The sequence below is a fragment of the Panthera uncia genome, chromosome B1 (assembly GCF_023721935.1).
Source record: "Panthera uncia isolate 11264 chromosome B1, Puncia_PCG_1.0, whole genome shotgun sequence".
NCBI classification, from domain to species: domain Eukaryota; kingdom Metazoa; phylum Chordata; class Mammalia; order Carnivora; family Felidae; genus Panthera; species Panthera uncia.
This window is the reverse complement of record NC_064811.1, coordinates 34,848,063-34,871,274: the sequence shown is the minus strand read 5'-3', so window position 1 is coordinate 34,871,274 and position 23,212 is coordinate 34,848,063. Positions and strand designations below refer to the sequence as shown.

Genomic DNA, 23,212 nt, shown 5'->3' with positions numbered 1-23,212 from the left:
AATGAGCACTCTGTAATAACATAAAATGTTATTTTGTATTTTATTTAATGTTATTCATTTATTCTTTAAAATATTTTAACACAGGTGGTTAGGTAGCTATCTGTGTAAAGAAAGCAGATTGATTATATTTAAAGCACCAAAAGTAAACCACATGCTTGTAAAATGTTTACATTGAGCGTACTTTCACTTGAATCTATGAATGCAGTAAATTCCATGTTAATGGTCATCCTGTCTCAGGGAAAGTCCTATTAAATAGGTTCTTTTTGGACCATCTATCCTTTTACTGTTATGGGATTAATGTACCATCTCTGAATATTTCTGGAAAATAAGTTTGCATTGTCTTTTGATTGCCAATAAATATTTAATTTCCAAACGTACAAAAACAAATTCTCGTAAAACCTGGTAGCAAAATTGATTTTTTTCAGTTTTTATTATATTGATTTAGTTTTGCAGCTGTTCCAACTTTTTTTTTTTTTTTTTTTTTACAGTCATTGATTTACTGTTTCAACATTAGAACTGTTATGAGTACCATCAGTTTGTTTCTTGTGTGTCTGGGGTAGCTGTTCCATTTTCTTTATTGAAGAGGAAGAATGTAGTTTACCTAAAGTACAGCCCTACATTGTTTTTGCTACTTGGGTTAGTTTTCCTGCTGCTGTTTTTGTTTGATTGCTTTTCAGGCATGCTTTAAAATCTTTTTTAAGAGTTTATATAAAAGTGATTCTACCCAATTGAGATTTTACATTTATAAACCCACAATCCTATCCCTGCTATCTCTAAACTTCCTGTTTGGAACAGGATTTGAAATACTTGGTAGTGCTTCATTCTTTCATACCATTATGAAGCTCTTAACAGGACTAACAACATATTGAACACAAATAGTGCTGTTTCATCCTGAATGTATTTGAAAATAAGGAGATGTTATCAGCGCAGTGAATCCCGCCTAACTATATGCATCTGTTGTATGATACGGAAAATTTTTGTTACGCTAAAGTTCTGGCCAATGCAGATGAAAAATAAAACGGTAAATGACTTTCTTCCCACCTCCCCCAACAGATGGTGGTGCTAATAATTTTGGACTGAATTTCTTGACCTTCATCATCCTTTTCAACAATCTCATTCCTATCAGCTTGTTGGTGACATTAGAAGTGGTGAAATTTACCCAGGCATACTTCATAAATTGGGTAAATATGAATTATTATTGTTTTCCATCATTCTAAGTATGCATTTTGTCTTTTTTCCTGATAGCGTCTTTTGATCTCTCAGAAACAAAATCTTAATTTTACCTTACCTTTTGTTGACTACAAGATGGCATTTCAAAATATTTATGGCTCTAATATAATTATAACAAAAATCATTTGACATGTAAAATCAGTAGCAAAATCTCTCATCTCAGAATCACACCAGTTTACGGACCCGACATTCTGGGGAACAAGATCTCCAGGAAACCTATTTTGGGTTTCATAGTGATCTTGGGGCAAAGGAGAACCATGGGGTGTGGAGCTAAAATATCTAGACTATAGTTGTAGCTCTGTATTTCCTAGCTGTGTGAACTTTGCCAAGCCACTTGACTTCTTTGAGGCTGATTTTCCTGGACCCTTACACAGGAATGATAAAACACAGTTCACCAACATCTCATGGTGGTGATACAGAGCAAAGAAATCTCACGACAAAGAAATCTCACAGCCTCCTCAACGATTAAGTGCTGGAGAAATAATACCACATTCATTACTTGTAACAACCAGGCTGTCTATCGTGTTTTATGTATCTATGTAGTTTATTTTTCCATACTGTAAACAAATTCAGCTGTGCTTGAATTTTTCTTAATTTTTTTCTTCTGAAAAAAATTTTTTTAATCTTGGGGAAAAAATGTGCTAGACATCTGTTTCCTAAATATTTTGTTTATAAAATGTGTTGTTCTTAGTTTTATTTTACCACAGTTAAAATTAATGAATTTATGTAAATTGAATACATCTTCAGACTTAATCTGCCAGAAAGTTTTAATTTTTCTTTTTTTTTTTTTTTTGAGAAATTCTGGTATTATCTTTTGATGTTATTTTTTTTAATAATTTAAAAGTCTTTCAAATGGACAGTATTGGGATTTTCTAAAATATAACTGACGATACTTTTGCCACTGCTCATGGTGAATGACCTGCCTCAGCAGTCAATTGCTAATTCATTCAGAAGACCAGTATAATTTAGAAATCTAAAATGAGCTGCAGGTGTGGTTTATTTCATGCAAGGAGATACATTGCTGAAGAATTATGTAATAAAATTTCTGTAAATAGAGTTAAAAACAGGATTAAAATTAAGGTTTCCCACTTACAATAAGAAATCATAAAGTGATTTATTATGAAAGTCAAATAACTAGTCACTTTATTATTTTTTACTTGGATTTTCAAAAATAGTATTTCCTTCAAATAATGACATAGTTTGAATGTTGGAATAACCTAGCAGGCTTATGCTTTTTTCAACTACCTTTCTGTTATACAGAGATTTAATAACATTCTTGACAGGTCTTCCCTTACCAGAAAGCTCTTTCTTGTGTGGAAATGAGATGAATAATTGCTCCCCTTTGATACTGGTTCTACCTGACCTTTTATGAAAATGTCTAAAACCTTGTTTCTGAATGATAGCCTTGCAAAGTATTAGAACTCAGCTACGATGCCTATTGTCCTATGGTATCTTCTCCCATATCCTTCTGTTCCTTACTAGATTTGATTTCCATCCTACTCCCCATTCCTTTATTCCTCTCTGAACATTGCCCGCTTGGTTAATATCCTGCTTAAAACATGGCCTACTTTAGAACTGATCCCCATCAGCAGATGGGGAATGCAGATGTGGGAAAGGTCAGATTTGTCCTTTTCGTTTGACATGTGAAAACCTGTGAACCCTGACTTGCCAACAGAATATTATACTGTAGAAGATATTAATTTGTATAAGATTAATAGTCACACCTCATAATTTATGTGAACAAAGCAAGTACAAATGGTACAAAGCTGTACATTTTTTATTGGGTTTTGAGAAGGGCACTCATTTTACTTTCAAGTATATACAGTGGCAGAAACTTAGGCCAAGAAAGTACAACCAGACAGAATCTCTTAGGTAATTTTTCCAGGGGCTTTCAGTCTTAATTATTTGAGCAATGTCTAGTTGCTATTATTTTAGCTACATTAAGGATTTATATTGTGTTGGACACCTTAGGAAGCACTTTACATACGTTATCTTATTTAATCTTACAATAGGTCACATATGTAGAAAATGGTAGAACTATAATAAATCAAGATTGCCTGATTCCAGGGGCACCTGGGTGGCTCAGTCGGTTAAGCATCCGACTTCAGCTCAGGTCATGATCTCATGGTTCGTGAGTTTGACTCCCGGGTCGGGCTCTGTGCTAACAGCTTAGAGCCTGGAGCCTGCTTCAGATTCTGTGTCTCCCTCTCTCTGCCCCTCCCACACTCATGGTCTGTCTGTCTCTCTCTCTCCAAAAAATAAATAAACATTAAAAAAAAAATTTTTTTTTAAGATTTCCTGATTCCAGAGATATGCTCTAACTACCAAGCTGTCCTGCCCTTACTGGGAAATATAATATTCTATACTGAGTCCTTTTCAGGGAAATCAACTGAAATGGTAAAGTGATGGCAAGAGATGAGAGTGGTTACATATATAGCTCCTGAGTTAAATGAAATTTCAGTCAACCTCTTGATACCAGTTGCATTCAGTAATTTCTTTTATTTTGAAAAAAAGGATCTCGACATGCACTATGAACCCACAGACACTGCTGCGATGGCTCGAACATCTAATCTGAACGAGGAACTTGGCCAGGTAAACTAAATTTCTTAGTGATGTGTTGAATTGGAAGTCAGATTTGTTGTCATTTCTGCCATGGGTGGCAACTTCATCTGAATCGACAGCTCCGAATGTCCCATTGCTTGAATGATCGGCGTACGTACGTGTTAGCAGATAACTATCGATTTTCATTTGTAGTAAATGAATTTTTTAAAAACATTATGTAAAACATATTTTGCTCTCACCTAAAGTATTTCACTAAGGGATGTCCTTCAGTATGTAATCTGGTTAGTAGTAAAGTGTTGGCTGTTTTTGAGTTATAAACTCTCACTATTAAAATTGCTCATAGCTTTTGACCAGAAAGGAAGAAAAATGGTTAAATCGATCAGTGATGTTATGTAAGTCCAAGTATGAAAGTAATCAAACAGGAATTTTGGACTTAAAATTGATACTATATTCACATATATGTGTATATTTGTAATCAATTTACACATACTAGCTGAGGAAAAATTCTTTTTTTTTTTTTATTTTTTTAACTTTTACCAATTGCAAAGTCTTACTTTTTAAATAGCATTTAGGCCAGAATTATCCTTTTTTCTTACCAATTCAGATGTTGCGTGAAGTTAATTGCACACGCTTTCCCCCTTCTGTAGTTGTGTGTTATGTTGAGAAGTGCTGGTTTTAGTGCTCCATAAATGTTAAGTAGCAGGAGTGGTGTTTTCTAGTGGAAATTCAGACCATATCACGGCAGATTGCTACATGGCTACAGGGTTTTCTAACATCCTGATAGTCTTCACTGTTCATACATGAGATGATTCATTGCTAAAATACTTAAAAAAAAAAAAAAAGCAGTTGAACATATTACTTAATGTGCAGTTAATAGCATTCATTGTAGCCCTAAAATGTAACAAGATTGATAAAAAGAATTATTTAAGGGGTATTTTCCTCTTCTGTGAGAGAGTAGCATAAAAAGACTTCTGAAGGGGCCCCTTGCCACTTCAACTCAGGTTATGATCTCGCAATTCGTGGGTTCAAGCCCCGCATTGGGCTCTGTGCTGACAGCTCAGAGCCTGGAACCTGCTTAGGATTCTGTGTCTCCCTCCCGCCCCCGCCCGCTCTGTCCCACCCCTGCTTGTGCTGTCTGTCTCTCTGTCTCTCAAAAATGAATAAACGTTAAAAAAATTTTTTTTAAGACTTATGAAATTTTAATGAGAAATTTTATACTTTTTTAGGTCAAATACATATTTTCTGATAAGACAGGCACTCTGACCTGCAATGTGATGCAGTTTAAGAAGTGTACCATAGCTGGAGTTGCATATGGGTGAGTTTTTTCCCCCTAATTAGAGTATGAATATATACATTTAATTACTGTTAATAGTTTGGTACATTTTGAGAGTTCTCATCAGGGGAAATATTTTTAATTGAAAGCCCCTATTTTGATGTCAGCAGCCATGTATGTTTTCTGTGTTACAGTCTGGATTTGTTTGTCATTTGGAATTACCTAGGGGGTGGAGGCTCTGCCCAGTAGTATATCCATATTTAGAGTTGCTGAAGGTCACTGTCTGGCTCCCATCACGGGGTACAAACACAGTTCCCTCTGCATTGCCGTAAAGTGAGAGTACAATGTTGTAAGAACATGCAAAGTGTCCTTGGGCAGTTTCCAAGTTAAAATATTGTTGTTTCCCTGATAGTTATCCCTTTGATTTTTTTTTTTTTTTCCTTTTACACCTCTCCTCTTTGCAGTCACAGAGCAGTCTAAATTTCTGATGATGGGAAGGAGGTAGGGACACGAAACTCTTAAATCCAGGGCGTGATGAATGCCATCAGAAATATTTATCAGGCTCACGATGTTCTTTTGAATGTGTTTGTTTAGAACCCATTTCTTTCTTTCTTCGAGTTATGTTTGCCTAAACCATTCAAAAGCCTTTTGAAATACTTTATAGGGTAATGTGAGAAAATTAATTTGTACATTTCCTAAAAGGACATGATCAAAAGTTGAAACACTCTCATTGTCTGGAATGACCTTGACCATGACCTATTATCAAATTTTCCAACTGTCTTTATCTGCAAGTGAGACTGGGAAATATTCTGATCTCTTTACCATTCAGGCAAGGGCACTCGCATTTGGGTTTTCTGGCTTGTACCCACTCTTCCCCATTCACACTCTGTCTCCAAGCAGTAAGCTAGTATAAAAATTATGGATGAATTTTGAAAATGCCATAGTTAAAATTATAAATAAATAGCCATTTGTTAAAAATTCTAAAAACAAATGATGACTCCTGTACAAGGGTCTACAAAGAGAAGTAGATGAAGGCAGATATTCTTTGGGTTAGCAGAGACAGTGACTAAAAATGGCTTCAAACTATGTGTGTAATTGAAGCTGAAAAGACATTTGATTGAATGGCTTTTTCACACTTGCGGAGACAGGATGTTAATTTAAGAAGCGTGCTCACTGTTTCCAGGGCTGGATGCCACTTTGCATCTTTCCTCTTTATCCAGAGCTCCCCCAGTTCCCCTAGAAAAGGCTCTCCTTACTCCCCCCCCCACCAATTGCTACCGGCATTGTAATTTAGTTAGCTGCCATTTTGGGGGAGACAGAGCCACATTTTGTGACGTCATGTGTATTTGACCCACAGTTACCCCAGGCAAGAAAGTAAAGGCCTATTGTGATTCTACAGGATTCTACAGTTTGTTGAATTATACTTGCTGACAGATTTGTGGAGATTGTTTTTACAAAAATTCTGCATTCGTAAGTGAATTTATTTTTAGAGTGGTCTGTTTGATAATTGACATCCTTTTTTTATTTTGCCAGTTTTCAGTTGAATAAGCAAGTTCTTCAAATTAGTAATTATTGATTATGAACTTAGGAGAACAGAAAGCTAGAATGAGGTCTAGCCTCTCTCCTTCATTTTATCAAGTGTTTTCTTATTCTTGCAACAAGTCCTTCAACACTTCCAGGCAGGAGTTCTAAATAGCAGGGTTCTCCTGGATCCATTGATGATAATCAGCATTAACCACTGTTATATGACCCGGTAGGGTTGAGACTAGTAAATATTAAAGTAGTATTAAGGGTTGGGGCGCCTGCGTGGCTCAGTCAGTTAAACATCCAACTCTCCATTTCAGCTCAGGGTATGACCTCATGGTTTGTGAGTTCAAGCCCCACATAGGGCTCTGTGCTGTCAGCTGTTTGGGATTCTCTGTCTCCCTGTCACTTCCCTGCTTGTGCGCTCACGCTCTCTCTCTGTCTCTCAAAAATAAATAAATAAACTTAAAGAGTTAAGAACTGTCAAAATTTAGATTAAGCTTCCAGTAAGACAAATTCTTCTTGGGAAAATAACATCTCTTAATACTGAGGTGCAGCCATAAGACATGACCCCTAGTCCTAGCTTTGTAACTGACTCACCATGTAACTATCAGTAATTCTTTTCAAATGTTCTAAATTCCTTACAATGAGGATAGTGAGATACGGTATCTCTACAGTTCTTTTCCAGATATAAAATTCTGGATATAAAAATCATAAAAGCGTGTTTAGAAATTAAAAAAAAAAAAACAACAGGTGTTTCTTTGTTTGCAAAATTTAACTACATAAACAGACATACATCTCTTTCCTGGGTGATACATCATGTTTCTGAGAATCCCAGAAGCCTTGCTGAGTGAAGCTAGTTGTTAAACTGCTTCCAATAATTGTGTTGTATTGGGTATGTGCTTTTAGGATCCTTAGCCCTGATTGCGCTTCGTCAGCATCCCCTCCCCCAAATATCCTGATGGACATTTGGAATGTCAACATTGTAGAGTTGTTCATATATGAAGTTGTTGATCCGGGAGGCTTCAGATACTTAGGTGTTTACAGTAGGAGGCACACCACTGTTCCTTAATTCCACCAAACTCAGCAAGAAAAGTAATTACTGTCAACCATCTTCCTATGAGAATTTCCTCAGGCACTCTCGGGTCATCAGAACCCAGACATAACATGGTTTTGCAATCCCATTTGCACTATAGCAGTGTTAACACTTGTTTAATATGGGGAACTATTATGTACATGCACTTTCAACTCCAGCAGAAGAAAGGATGGTATTTATCCCCCCAGGATGTGGCAAAGCAAAGAACACCACACATTTTCACAGACTAACAAATGCCTTTGGGGTCACAATTTCAGAACTGATCCTCCTTCAGCATTTTTAAGAAGTAAAACAAACCCTAGTTTTACCCTGGGTAATGAGTTCTGTTGGCTTTTATGAGTTTAAAGGATAAGACTTGAAGTATAATTTTTTCCTAGCATTTCTTAGATTTGTGAAAAGATTTTTAACACTGAAAGCAGTGCTTCAGAATTTAGTCTTGGTAAGTTTTCTCTCATTTGCCATAACCAGTGCCCCAAATTGGATTATTGGTGGGCAACGAAATAAAGATTTGTACATGCTTAGCAATAATGATTATTTTATAGCGATCCACTTTGTCAGATTGCCACTGTGCTTAAACTTATTAGATTGTTTCATTAGATCTTTCTTTGATTAAATGTAAAATGATGTCATTTGTAAATTTAACTTACTACAAACCAGAAATTCTACTGTTAAACATTTGTTAAAGTATCATTTCCACAAATTCCTTCCTGTAGAGAATGAGTCAGTTTTATCATAGTAACTTAAATACCATGTATGGCTAAAGAGGCTTCTATGTTCAGTGTCTAGGACTCTCTATACAGTGAATATTATCAGCATATATAATACAGTCCTAAGTATAATCCTTTGTTGATAATTTAGACCTTACTATTAGATTAAACTGATAAGCTGGGCAAGGCTTAACATAGTACAGTCTCTAAAGTTAAAAAAAAAATTTCTAGTACAGAAACTAAACTGATTTTTGTTGACTTCGCCATTTAATCAGTGTTAAAAACATTTCATTGACATTTTCCCTTTAAGCAAATAATGAATTTTCTAAAAAGCAATCTTTATGGAGGGACGCCTGGGTGGCTCAGTCAGTTAAGTGTCTAACTTCAGCTCAGGTCATGATCTCATTGTTCATGAGTTCAGGCCCCACATCGGGCTTTCTGCTGTCAGATCCTATGTCCTCCTCTCTCTTTGCCCCCCCTCCCCCACCGCTCATGCTGTCCCTGTCTCTCTCTCAAAACTAAACATTAAAAATATTTTTTAAAAAGCAATCTTTATATATTAATACAATATGTGAATAGCTTAACATGATGGTATTTTGTTTAGCAATATGTTTACTGAAAGGATCAGTACACTGAGAAGAGATTCACCACAAGAAATATCACAATTGTCATAAAACTTCCCCCCAAGGTCTAGATTATAACCAACAAATTTATCTTACCGCCCACCATGGTAAGAGCTGGGTAAACACCATTTGTTTGCTTATTTACATACCTGAACAAATATTTTTATCTCCTTCTCTGTATGTGACGTTTTGTTAGATGATGGGGATGTAACAGCTTTTAATCTAATTAGCTTATGATCTAATTAGGGGTTAATGGATGTGAATTAAGTCATCAAGCAAAAATAAAACACAGTACAGAGGTCCATTTGAGTCTGTGATGGGGATTTGATCAAATCAGACAGGTCAGGGACTGCTCTCTGAAAAAGTGATACTTGAGCTGAGATCTAAGAATGGGTTTGGTTAAGTGAAGAGCTTACCAGGCAGATACAGCAGTGTTGACATGCACACACCAGCAAATGACCAGATAGCACATGCACCCCCGAGCTGCTGGAGCAGCAGCCGTGGGCACACTCATGCAGACAGGTTCAGTAGCAGGTGTGTGGTTCTCCTACTGCTCATCTCGTTTGAATAGTGCTCAGCTCAGCCTCGGCCAGGGCTGGACCAGAACCGGAAAGAGGGACCCTGAGCCTTCAGCTTTGCATCGTTTAACCTGTAGGACTTGGGAAGCACCGGCCTCTCTCCTGATGTGAGATCGGCCACTGCTGTCCAACACCAGTGCAACTTGGCAGAGCCTTGGCACGGTGTTTTTGCTTGGGTATCACTGGCCCTCCTCTGGTATAGTGTGGAGGGCTAGAGTCCAAGCTTTGAGGTTGATGAGAAGTGATTGCCTTAAGCGCTGGGCTTCAGCCAGTTTCCACAGAGTGTTTCTGGGAGTCCAGCCCACAAGAGGCTTGGTTAGCCCTTCCTCTCAAGCATCAACAAAAGTCCTTTGGTAAACCAAAGGAGAACAGAGAGAGAGAATAGAGAGTAGAATAGAGAGAGAATAGAGAGAATAGAGAATAGAGAGTAGAGGGGACTGCCTTTTATGACTATGCCTTGCATACTGCTCTGGAGGAGGTTTAATGCTTTGGAGGTGGAAGAGGTGCCTTGGAATGATGAGGCCCACATATGTCATAGCCAGTTGGGTGGAAAGGTAAAGAGAGTGGGATGGACACTGAGGGAGTGAAAGGACACCACAAGTTTTCAGTGAAATGTTACATTTGTCAAAAACAGTGACTTTACATTTGTACTCAACTCTGTATTTTTTTTAAATCCTACCTAACAAATTTAATTTAAAGAAAAAATATGGAGTGGTCATATATAGTTAAAGACATGAGAGATAAGAAAATCTGTTCTAGCTGCTGAGAGAATAGATCTTACCTTTTCCTACCACAAAAGAAGAAATGGTACCCATGTGACGGAGGTGTTAGCTAACACTGTGGTGGTAATCATTTTGCAGTATGTAAGTGTATCAAGTAATCATGTTGTATACCTTAAACTTGTACAGTGTTATGCATCGATTATATCTCCATAAAGCTGAAAAAATTTAAACAATGAAAATAAAAATTTAATAAATCCGTGGAGAGAGGAAAGAAAATCTGCTCTGTCATGTATTAAATGAGCCACTTCTGACTAAATACATGACTGGCTGGTTGAAGCAAAAGCAATACATCAGTCAGACTTTTCCTGGTTCTCAAATGAGCTAACGGATGCAATTAAACTTATTGATGAATGTGTGTTCTGTTTGAGATAACAAATGGCTTAATGAGTGAATTATGGTTTCAGTGACAAATTCTATCAGTTCATCTTTTAAAATGCAGTTCCATTTAATTATAGAAATGTAATATTTTACTGTAATGTTATACCTGTTTAAAGACACATTACTTCATGGTGGTTAAATTTACTTCTCAAATGTACCTGGGAAATTTTATCAATATGATCGTTTGTTCCTAGGTATTAGCATGTTTGTTTCATTAAAATACTTTATTCTGATTATACAACATGTAATTAATTTTCCATTGGTTTTAGCATGTATTTAAACCTCTAGGTTGAAATATTTCTTTTTGAATAGTCTGTGAATAAAATGGGTAAATTCCATGGTCAAGAGGCAATTTGGCTTTCCTGTTATAGAATAATTTTGTAAACCTGCTTAGTTACCATAAATCATCATGTTCTAATTCTATGCTAACTGCCATTCTTTCAAAATCAACTAAAAGTTCATTTTCTTAACTTTTTCAAGATCCATCTTTCAGTACTTCCTTTATTCATGCTTTTATGTTTTGAGCCTTTCTGTGATTATTTTTTCCTCTCTTTCTGCCCCTCCTCTTGCTTTCTGAAGCCATGTCCCTGAACCTGAGGATTATGGCTGCTCTCCTGATGAATGGTAAGCTGCATGGACCTTTCTGTCTCATTGATTCCTTTAAGAGGTTTGCATTTTGTTGTTTTGATAAACACATTTCACTACTTTCAGGGGGGAAAAGCATTATCGATAAAATAGGGTAACAATGCTGTAAAGTATGTATTTCTTAAAATCCACCGAATATCCTTGATTTCCTACTGCATAACCTTTAGTCATGTTACAAACATTTAATTTAATGGTTAGGCCTGCTAGAGTTCTGCATTATGTATCTATAATAAAGTCTGTAATGATCAGCTTTGGGTCCCTGGGCTGTGAACTAGCCGATTTCAGTTGGAACTCAAGAAGTTTGATGTTTTTTAGCGCAGCACTGCCACCTTCTGCTGCTATTTACGTACTCTACAGAGCCACAAAAAAGATGCTATTGAAACCTACCTAAGAAGTGGAAACGCTCTTCACATCTTTTCATTCGTTTGCTAAATCTAAATGAATATGGGCTAGAAAAGGAATATTTTTAAAATTAAATGTCTGGGACAAATGTTGGAAGACTAATGCTACCAAGGACTAAAGTTAACTGGAATCTAATTAATTTTAGAATTAATTAAAGATGGCATTTTATAGTTTTAATTTCTGGATTTTTGTGTTCCCTTAAACCACCACCCCCCCACATGGATTTACATTTTCATTTAGAACAGTATAAATTTATTTTGCCGTTTCTATAATTCATCATGATTTAGTGACCAATGAAACTTCAGAAAACAGGTTCTTTTAGTGCTGGTAACTATAGAAAACATTGTGGTTTTATAAGTGGTTATATTTTTATTTTCAGGTTATACGTGCGTTTTATGATTTAGCCACATTTCCAATATGCATGGAAGTCCAATAACATTATTTACTCTTTTTCAACTTGAATTTTATTGCAGTAAAGTGGAGATTTGGTAACAATTTGCAGTAAACCTCATACCTATAATACTGATAGAGACAGCTGTTTGGTTCATGTGATAACTGATGAGTCATCACATCTAAGCTCATTGCTTGGAGCGTCTTCCAATTTCAACACCTACACACAACTGAATAATTTTTACCATTTTTAAAAATATTCCAAGGCTTCTTACTTTTGGTAGATAATTCAACTTTAATGCTGTAGATATTCCCTTTTGTTGAATCCTTCGAGAATGTAGTAAAATTTTGACCATCTTTTATTTGTTGTTTTTCTGTAACATTAATATAATTCTATTAATTTTAAATACTGTTCACTAGTGTAGAATCAATACACATTTTTCTAAGAAAGCTCATTTATTCTTTTTTTTTTAATGTTTATTTATTTTTGACAGACAGAGACAGAGCACGAGCAGGATAGAGGCAGAGAGAGAGAGAGACAGACAGACAGAATTCAAAGCAGGCTCCAGGCTCTGAACTGTTGGCACAGAGCCTGACGTGGGGCTCGAACTCACGAACCATGAGATCTGACCTAAGCCAAAGTCGGACGTTTAACCAACTGAGCCACCCAGGCGCCCCAGAAAGCTCATTTATTCTTAAGAGAAGGAAATTACCATTACCATGTTTTCATTAAGATTGAATGGAAATGTTAAAAATTGTTGTTTATTTACTCAGGTAACTTAAAATATCCTACTTTCAATAGAAGTTGTTTTATTATTTTTATCGCTATTGGAAAGAGAGGATGGCATATTATCTAGTTAACTTCTTTTTGTAAAACACCCTTTTGGAAAATTTGATATTTGATACTCTAAACTAGATAACTCTAAGAAATGCCAGATTTTGCATAAATTGTATGATTCCACTTAAATATTAGTATTTTAAAAAATAACCATAGGGAAGGCATTTATCACCTTGATAATAAGGTGAGCTTTAATTTAAATATATGCTTAGATTCCCCATCTATCAGGTAGTTACCTGTAGACCTGCAAAGATGAAAGAATAGGTGGTACTTGAGTCTCTATTCTGTCCCGGCTTTCTGCAGTGGTCAAGGATGCAGACATTGGATTCTGACCACCCAAGTTCACATCCTGATCCTACCAGTGCCCTTGAAAAAGTCACCTGATCTCTCTGCCTGCCTGTCCTCATCTGGCAGAATTTGAACATCATAGGGAGGTTGTGAATATTGAGTGAGTTCTGTTTTTAAAGTGCTTAGAATAGCGTCTGGACATAGTATACTCACATAGACTGTTAGCTCTGATGTCTCTCATTCAATCCTGATGACACATTTGAAGAGTTGTGATTGACATGACCATATTAGAATTGGTGAAATTTAGGCAAAGTAACTTGCCCCAAAGTACACAACCAGGAAACGTGGAAGCCACAGTTAAAACCTCACCCAGCCTGGTTAGACAATAGGTGCTGGTCACGTTCTGTCCTATAGAACTTAAAGAATTTTAAAAACATACGCTTTTAGAGCATAAAATATCCTTACCATTTCAGACTTTTTTTTTTCTTTCTTGTTAAGGTGGCAAGAGCAGGTACAATTTAACTGTTTTGTGAAAATTTAGCACAGGGAGCAAAATTTTGCACATTCATAAGTGTGGAATCTCCCCAACCTCATCCACTTGATTTTATGTTGCCAATAATACCAAGTTCAAAATTGTGATCCTGAAAAAGAAAAAAAAAAAAAGTGTAATCCTGGTTGAATCTTATGCTCCAGGCATCTGACCACATCTTCATGATGCTGGTCTTCAAGGATAAACTAGAGAGTGTAGATGAGTATATAAACCCAAAATCAAAGTTCATTCCTGTCTGTCAACAGCTTCACATTTCAATGTGAAGTTCATTGAATTCGATATATAAAACCTGTAGCCAGTATATATTTTACTGCCCTCCTTGAACCATATTCACCACAAAATGTCAAGTTTAAAAAACACATAATATTTAACACTTAAATGTATGTAGATGATTGTACATTTAATGGAATTTGAAGGCAAACCTATAATACTCTCTTGAGAGTATCTTCAAACACATTCCCTTGACATTAAAGATAATGGATGACAGGTGTAGCTTCACTCACTTAAATATATTAGTGTAAATAGTATGCAGAGATAAGATCATTTCCCAACCAGTAGCCACTTCAAAGTTGGTATGGTTTTTTTTTTGTTACTGCCAAGTATCGTAAGCTAACATATAACCTTACAGAGTAATTCTTTTCTATTAAAAATCTACCAATGGAAAAAAAGTTCTGCTTATTCTATTCATGTAGCCCTAAGATATGATTATTTTTCAAAACTGTATATTTCCATAGCCATTTTTTTCTTTTCCTAATGTTCACTGTGGAAAATTTCAAACATAAACAAAAGTAGACAGGTTACGCATTCACTCACTTCAATAATAACGTATTCAAGACCAATTTCACCATTATTTTGAACCACATCCCAGATAACATATTTGTTTTCCTTAACTATTTAATATAGATCCCACACTATTCGGTATATTTTTAAGTTAATGCTAATGAAGATGATTCTCCAGAAGGATTCCCTTATTGTATTTTGTGCTTAGTCATTTCACTGTGGTTGTTGGTATTATCATAATATCAGTAGATAGTACTATTTTCTGGTCTTATTTTCTCATTTTCTTCTGGTATATAATTATGTATGGAATGAGTGGTATTTATTTTTTCTGCTGCAGCAGCCAGACTCATGAAAACATTCTTCCAGGTATGACTGTATAATAATGAGATCTAACACATCCAAATTAGTGTTAGTCTTGAAAGTAGTTACGTTGACAGGTAATTTATTTATTCCAATGATGCAGCCGTTTCACAGAATGTTTTTGGAACTCCTCCTTTGTAATTGCCTTCAAAAACATTTTGAGCCATATGGAAAAGTAGGTCTTACTACTTTGGTTAAAATCAATGTCCAACAAATATATTATCGAATTCTATCACTTATTCATATTCTTGGACTTGACTGGACACGACTCTGAATAACAAAGTCCTTTTTTTTTTTAAGTATGAAATTTATTGTCAAATTGGTTTCCATACAACACCCAGTGCTCATCCCAACAGCTACCCTCCTTAATGCCCATAACCCACTTTCCCCTCCCTCCCACCCCCATCAACCCTCAGTTTATTCTCAGTTTTTAAGAGTCTCTTATGGTTTGGCTCCCTCCCTCCCTAACTTTTTTTTTCCTTCCCCTTCCCCATGGTCTTCTGTTAAGTTTCTCAGGATCCACATAAGAGTGAAAACATATGGTATCTGTCATTCTCTGTATGACTTATTCCACTTAGCATCACACTCTCCAGTTCCATCCACGTTGCTACAAAAGGCCATATTTCATTCTTTCTCATTGCCAAGTAGTATTCCATTGTGTATATAAACCACAATTTCTTTATCCATTCATCAGTTGATGGACATTTAGGCTCTTTCCATAATTTGGCTATTGTTGAGAGTGCTGCTATAAACATTGGGGTACAAGTGCCCCTATGCATCAGCACTCCTGTATCCCTTGGGTAAATTCCTAGCAGTGCTGTTGCTGGGTCATAGGGTAGATCTATTTTTAATTTTTTGAGGAACCTCCACACTGTTTTCCAGAGTGGCTGCACCAGTTTGCATTCCCACCAACAGTGCAAGAGGGTTCCCGTTTCTCCACATCCTCGCCAGCATCTATAGTCTCCTGATTTGTTCATTTTAGCCACTCTGACTGGAGTGAGGTGATATCTGAGTGTGGTTTTGATTTGTATTTCCCTGATGAGGAGCGACGTTGAGTATCTTTTCATGTGCCTGTTGGCCATCTGGATGTCTTCTTTAGAGAAGTGTCTATTCGTGTTTTCTGCCCATTTCTTCACTGGATTATTTGTTTTTCGGGTGTGGAGTTTGGTGAGTTCCTTATAGATTTTGGATACTAGACCTTTGCTTGCTATGTGATTTGCAAATATCTTTTCCCATTCTGTTGGTTGCCTTTTAGTTTTGTTGATTGTTTCCTTTGCAGTGCAGAAGGTTTTTATCTTCATGAGGTCCCAAGAACAAAGTCCTTTCTAAAAATTAAATCTCCTTTTAAGCGATTTTAGTTTGCAACCGATAGCATCATTTAAAAGTAGGAGGTACAGAAGTCTAGGTGGCTCAGTCCCTTGAGCTTCTGACTCTTGATTTTAGCTCGAGTCATGATCCCAGGATAATAGGATCGAGCCCTAAATCAGGCTCCACATTCAGCATGGAGCCTGCTTAAGATTCTGTCTCTCTCACTCTGCCCCTTCTCCCCTGCTCATGCACACAATCTCTCTATATATAATAAAATAAAGAAACTTAAAAGCCAGAGGCGCAGATCCTTTCAAAAACTGGTGCTTTATAGTCACACCACCTTTGTCTTCCTGTGTGTGCACATGTGTATTATATGTATGTGCATAATGTATACATTTAGTGTAGGCTGTGGCTGATGTGGATTTTATTCTTGTTTTTAATTTTTAATTTAAATTTTATTTTTTAAAGTTCATAATGCAATGACATGTTGCAAATTCAAATGGTATAAGGAGGGGAAGATTTTCCTCCTTTCTCTCTCTCTTTGAGCCCTTCATTTCGCCTCCTGGAGGCAGGCAGTGTAATCAGTTTCAGGTGTATCCTTCCAGATCTGTTCTACATATATACATGCACGTATTTTTTTCTCATGTATTTACAGAAAGCAAAGCATACTATACACCCTGTTTTGTACCAGCTTTTCTTTTGACAGTGCATCTTTTTGGTTGGTCCAAGATCAAATGAAGACCTTCCTGGTTTTTGTATAGTGTCCGTTATGTGGATGTACCACAATTCTTTAAAGCAACATCTTTCTTAGTACTTGAGTTATTTCTAATCTTTTGCTATTAAAAAAAAATGTGCTGCGAAGAATGAATTTGTACGTACATTTTGCACTAGGTAGATAGCTAGTGTAAATTCCTAGAACTGAAATTACTGGATCAAAGGATACATGCATTTTAATTTTGGTAGAAATTACCCAATTGTCCTTTTGAGAAGTTATGTCAATTTTCATTCTCACCAATGGTATGATTTATCTTTTTCCATAATCACAACAGCACAGAATTGTCAAACTTTATTTCTGCCAAATTGATAAATTTAAATTTCATTTCTCTCATTTTCAGGTAAACCAGAGCTTGTATTTAAAGCGCTCGTATTTCCTCATCTGCTCATTGTTCTGCCATATTGTTGATCTCTGTCATATTGGTTTCTGGGAGTTCTTTTTATTTTACAGAAACTGACCTTCATTATATGAGTTGGAAACAGTTTTTCCCAGTTTTTCATTTGGCTTTTGATTTTTGCTTGCAGTAGTTTTTGCTATGCAGAAACATTTAATTTTATGCAGTCAGATTTATCTACTTGTTTTGTGAATTACGCATGTGATACGTAGGCATTTCCCACTCCTAAGTTATTTTAAAAAATTTCCCCTATCTTTAGTATCTTTATTAAATTGTTCATCCATCTGGGGTTTATTTGGTTTAAGGTGAAAAGTATGGCTCCACCTGTTTTTTTCCTTTATTTCTAATGACCTTAGAAAACATTGTAATGAGTGTTGAATTTTTAAAAAATGTCATAGTCCATGATGTCATAGATGAAAATAAGTAGTACTGACTGAAGCCATATACATTCTAAATTTTCTGTTAATTTTTATTGCTCTGGGGGATCTTCATTTTTGTATACTCAGGGAATAGTTATTTACAATGTATCCTAGTTTTTAAATAAGCCTGCAGGAAGCTACCATTTATGTGGCATTGTGGGCCACCTGCTTCTTATTCTCCTTACCTTAATGTTACACTCCCTATCTTATTCCTTCTTGCAAAACACCATAATTTCTTTGTCTCCTTGTGTGCCTCATGCTACTTGAAAATTTCTGTGGAAAAATCTAACAAAATGTTGACTTGACATTTGTATTTGTGAGCGGTTTGCTGATTCATACAGTTTTGTCAACTGAGTTTAAATTCTCACTTTTACTTTTAAGGCAGTTGTTTCTTATTTTGAAATGACATGAGCCTTCTAATTTTATGTTTACTTTTACTAACAGTGAATGTTTTGTAAGATTTCAGAGAGGAGTAGTGAGAGCTCCATGCCTGAGTTATCCAACCCAGGCTATGTTGATTAGCAGATGACTTATTTGTGTTTTTTATGATCTTAGAAAAGAAGCCACTTCCTGGTTGAAGAGCTCTTATTTAGCATTATTCATGGTAGAAGAAGCTTCATTGGTAAATGGAGGGTAGGATGTGTGCATGTAAAGGTTTCAATTGCACATCTAGAGTTATTTGTTATAAATACATTTGAAAGTTGTATCAATTATGGTAACTGTGATTTATGAGATTAAAGGGTTTCTGTTGAGATTAACAAGACATATCTTCAGATTTGTGAAAGCTTTTAGTCTGGAATCCTTTGGAAAGAAGATAGGCCTCCGCATGCAAGATGTTACTATGATTATTCCTTGACATTTCAATTTATCTAACCAATAAGTAGGAATGTATAACAACCATTAATGAATACATTTTAATAATAGGGAGACTTTATGGAGCCTCAGAAATAAACTCTTTTTAAGAAATGGTAGTATTTGGAGGAAAACTTATGTCAGTTTTTTATGTTCCCATTGATAAATCATTTAAAAGTTACTGGATTTTCCCCTCTATCTTTAAAACTAGAGGAAAAGTAGTAATGTGTTTATTCTGTCTCCTAAGGATGTTTTGAGAATTCTAAACTACTACATGCTAATGAAGATGTACTATATTATAATTTTCATAATTAATAGATCAAACTACTACATGTAAATGGAGCTGTATTTTATTATAAACGTTCTAACTTCCTTCTTTGGTTTATGGGAAAATATATATTTCATTGATACTGTGTATGTTTCATTATTTCAAATTCTTTTTTTCTTCAGTTTCTCCTTCCTTTCGAACTGCTGGATTTAAAATATGAAACTCTTGATATTTGGCATATTGGCATTGATAATATTCTGTAACTTGTAAAAATTGTGATTAAGAGCTTTCTGGGTTACAGCTATTTATTACTGGATACATATTTTTCCTTGGTGAATTCCAGAATTTCTTTTTTATGCACAAAAGGTTAGATGTATATATTTTCACTGAACCATTGCAAAATACACCCTTTAGTTTTGACATTCCCACTTAAATGCTGTTTGTTCTTTTAATCTCAACATCTTGATATTAAACCACATGGCCATGAGATTAATAATAGCTAGATTAAGACGCAATTTTGATTCCATTTATTTCATATGTAGTACATAAGTGTTTGCTCATCCAAAGATAGCCACAACGCAAAAAAAATCCCATATATTTTTATGATTTGATCTTCTTATATAGACACAGAACAAGTGATATATACATAAATATACCAGACATCTGTTAGTGACAGATGTTGATAAGATATATAAAAAGCTTATTCCTTATATTTTTATATTCCATATGATAATTCTGTAATGTTAGTCACTACAAATAAAGATTTCTCTTTGGCTAAAGTAAAAGAATCAATATTGTTTTTTATAATAACTTGATTCTCAAACTCTAAAACCTGGAAAAAATTAACGGGAGTAGAAGAAATTAAATTCCAGGTATTTTAACAGTTTTATTACTTTTTTAAAAAGTTTTTAAACTTCATGTGGCTACAGTATAATTTCACTCCAGAAAAATGAACTATAAAATACTATTTTTATTATACTGCAAAAGTCCATTACATTTTAGAATCATTGAAAATATTGTATGATTCAATTATGAAATCTTTGATATCTGGAAATGCAGACTATATTGAATCTATTAAGGGTTTGCATAATGATTTATTTAAAAAGTTAGTCACAAGTAGAACAATGACTTGTATCAATGAACCAGTTTTGCTCCATTTATTTTCCCCTTCAGGCAGAGCTCACAGTTTGGAGACGAAAAAACATTTAGTGATTCATCATTGTTGGAAAACCTCCAAAATAATCATGTAAGCAACATAAAACCATTATCTTTTTGTTAATGAGTGAAAGCTAATGAGTATTTCTCTGGATTATCATCTCTCTTTATATATTCTTTTTTTTCAGGATCATTTAATACTTACCAAAATCTATTCTTATTAAATCCTTTTACCTGGTCAACACAAATTCATGGTTATTAGAAATTCAGTTTTAATAGTATTGTTAATCAATATTCTGTCTTTTCAAAATGTCTTCTATTAAATAATTATAGAACTCTATATGAAACAACTCACTATTCACCATTTCGGAGTATCTGTAGAAATGCTAGAAATGAATTACCTGCTCAAAACAACAGGCCAGTGCCAACTCTGTAGAGTAAGAAGTCCAGATACCTGCTGCTCAAAGTGACTGCTTGACTTACGAAGTTACTGTCACTTAGTATAAAAATTCTGTCAGATCAAATGATACGGCTTCCTGAAGTTGACACCCCAGAACTTTTCCCCATCGTCATCGCAAGCTCGAGATGTCAAAACTTGAACTGGTAATCGTTACCTCAAAACATGCTCCTCTAGCATTCATGGTCTCACTAACCTGTGCCCCTGAGTGGAGCTCTAGCAGTCTCTTCTCACAACTAGAATAGGAGGTTCAGGATCCACAAAAACCTTGACCACCTCTTTCCTCTGTGTTCTCGGGTTCAAATTGCACCATCACCTGTTTTTTTAGTATTCTCTCCGGGAACTTGAGGGCTGCTTTAGATACCTCCTTTTCCCTCCATCTCCAGCTCTATGGGGTGACCAGGCCCTCATCAGTACTGACTTCTAGAATATATCCTGTTTGTTTTCTTTCCTTCCTTCTCTCTTTCACGACCCTCGTCCAGACTCCCAGCATTCCCCAGCCAGTCTCCTTGCTTCCATTTTTTTTTTCCCCTCCAGTTCTTGCTGTGCATGGCAACTGGAATGATGGAACTGGAAGTCACTTCCATCACTTCTCTGTTCAAAACCATTCTCCGGCTTCTTAACTCAGCCATACATGGTCCGGCTCCTACCTAAATCACCAACCTCGCTTGAGCTGCTCTTTCTTTCCCCCAGCCCATACTGGCTTATATGTTTTCAAACACACTTCATTCTTTCCTCCTTTAGGAACTTTTCAGTCATGTCTGATTCCTGCTTGATGCAAAACTCTGCTCAGTTCTTCATGAGGCCAAACATCATCAGACTGGCCCAAATCACATTACATGATATTTGCACATTCTCTCCTTTATGGTCCTTTCACACTATAAATAAATATTTGTGTATTTATCTGTGTTCTTTCTTTCCCACAAGTTAAGCTTCATGCAGCAGGGACCATGTCTGTTTTGTCTACTGTACTAGCCTGAGAACAGATTTTTCAAATAATGTTATGATTTACCCTTCCAATCACTGCAGTTGTGCTTTCGTTTAGTTTGTTGTTTTTTGTTTTGTTTTGTTTTGCTTTTTGACCAAGACCATAGGAGAATATTTTTTATTTGATATTTCTTTTCACCGGGGGACGAACAGGAAGATGTTTAATTTAAAAGATCTGACTTCTTGGGCCGCCTGGGTGGCTCAGTCAGTTAAGCGTCTGACTTCGGTTCAGGTCATGATCTCACAGTCCATGAGTTCGAGCCCCACGTCAGGCTCTGTGCTGACATCTCAGAGCCTGGAGCCTGCTTCTGTGTCTCCCTTTCTCTCTGCCTCTCCCCTGCTCATGATCTGTCTCTCTCTGTCTCAAAAATAAATAAAAACATTTAAAAAAAATTTTTTAATTAAAAAAAATAAAAGATCGGACTTCTTTTTTCCTATATGCTCTAAGTTCCTTGCAGAAAGGATCCGCTTTTATGTCTTCCTCAGGCTGTAAGAATCCATTGTACATAGTAATTGCTCAACCAAATCTTTGTATTTAGTAAAACATGTTTCAGATTAGGGTTGTCATTTGTAGAGAGAGGGAGGACAAAGCTTTACAGAGAGGTATCCTGCCATTATCACCGAACAAAGTGGTGGAACCCTAGTAAGATCAAATGCCAAAAGCTTAATCTAATCAAGATTTAGAACCAGGTAAATGAGCATCTTAGAATTTCTCTCATGTCTTCTAAGGGCAGGATTTGACTATATCTACCTTTTTCACTGTGCTGTTTTTATTTGGTACCACCAAGTTGTCTTATATAATTGTTTGAAAAATTAATGAAAGCATGTAGGAATGAATGATTTTAAAAATACATTCATAGTAACTGTTGGCTTCTTAGTTGTCTATACCCTCACACCTTCAATGCTTTACAGCTACAGTCTTAATAGACATGAAGTAATATTGCTATCATTAGTGTCAAAATGTTTAGGTGAAAAAGGCTGAATTATGTGTTTATTTCTTACAGCCAACTGCACCTATAATATGTGAATTTCTTACAATGATGGCCGTTTGTCACACAGCAGTGCCAGAGCGAGAAGGCGATAAGATTATTTATCAAGCAGCATCTCCAGGTACAAAGGAAGGAATTATATTTTTTTCAGTGGAAAATTGTTCTGAAATTTCAGGTTGTCTAGAAAAAAATCAGTTTAATTTGAAAAAGTGAAATAACCAAGTTATGTGTTTTTTTTATTAAAAAAATGTGTTTACTAATTAGAAAAACTTGGCTTTCAGAATTAAATATATAGGTTAAAATATGTAACTTCATATATATAACTTTTGGTATATGACATAAATTATGTGGAAATTTGAATAACAAAATTCACACAAGTATAAAGTACTAAAAAGTACTTACACACAGTAAGTTCTCCCTTCTTTGAAATAACAAATTTGCTTTCCTCTTTTGGAAATGATAATCAAGGAGCTTGAGTATTTCTTTGGATGAAGAAAATTCACACATTTGAAAGGGATTCAATAAAATATGTATTAGCATGGTTATCAATATTTAATACTTCGGCTTAATTTTAAACCTGTTTTCAATGTAATTAGGCAGTC

The 23,212-nt window shown here is 35.5% G+C and overlaps 1 protein-coding gene across 6 annotated transcripts in view; it reads left to right on the top strand.

The window, feature by feature from the left end:
* Positions 1-23,212, top strand: part of ATP8A1 (ATPase phospholipid transporting 8A1) — a 229,420-nt gene that overhangs the window by 79,474 nt on the left and 126,734 nt on the right. For 5 of the 6 annotated variants that reach the window (XM_049630441.1, XM_049630436.1, XM_049630439.1 and 2 more), the window contains 6 exons: positions 1,054-1,181; positions 3,745-3,822; positions 5,019-5,107; positions 11,333-11,377; positions 20,196-20,268; positions 22,626-22,731. In XM_049630441.1, coding sequence (XP_049486398.1) covers positions 1,054-1,181; positions 3,745-3,822; positions 5,019-5,107; positions 11,333-11,377; positions 20,196-20,268; positions 22,626-22,731 — 519 coding nt within the window. The remainder of the gene's footprint in view (positions 1-1,053; positions 1,182-3,744; positions 3,823-5,018; positions 5,108-11,332; positions 11,378-20,195; positions 20,269-22,625; positions 22,732-23,212) is intronic. The other variant, XM_049630437.1, reaches the window with a different exon arrangement.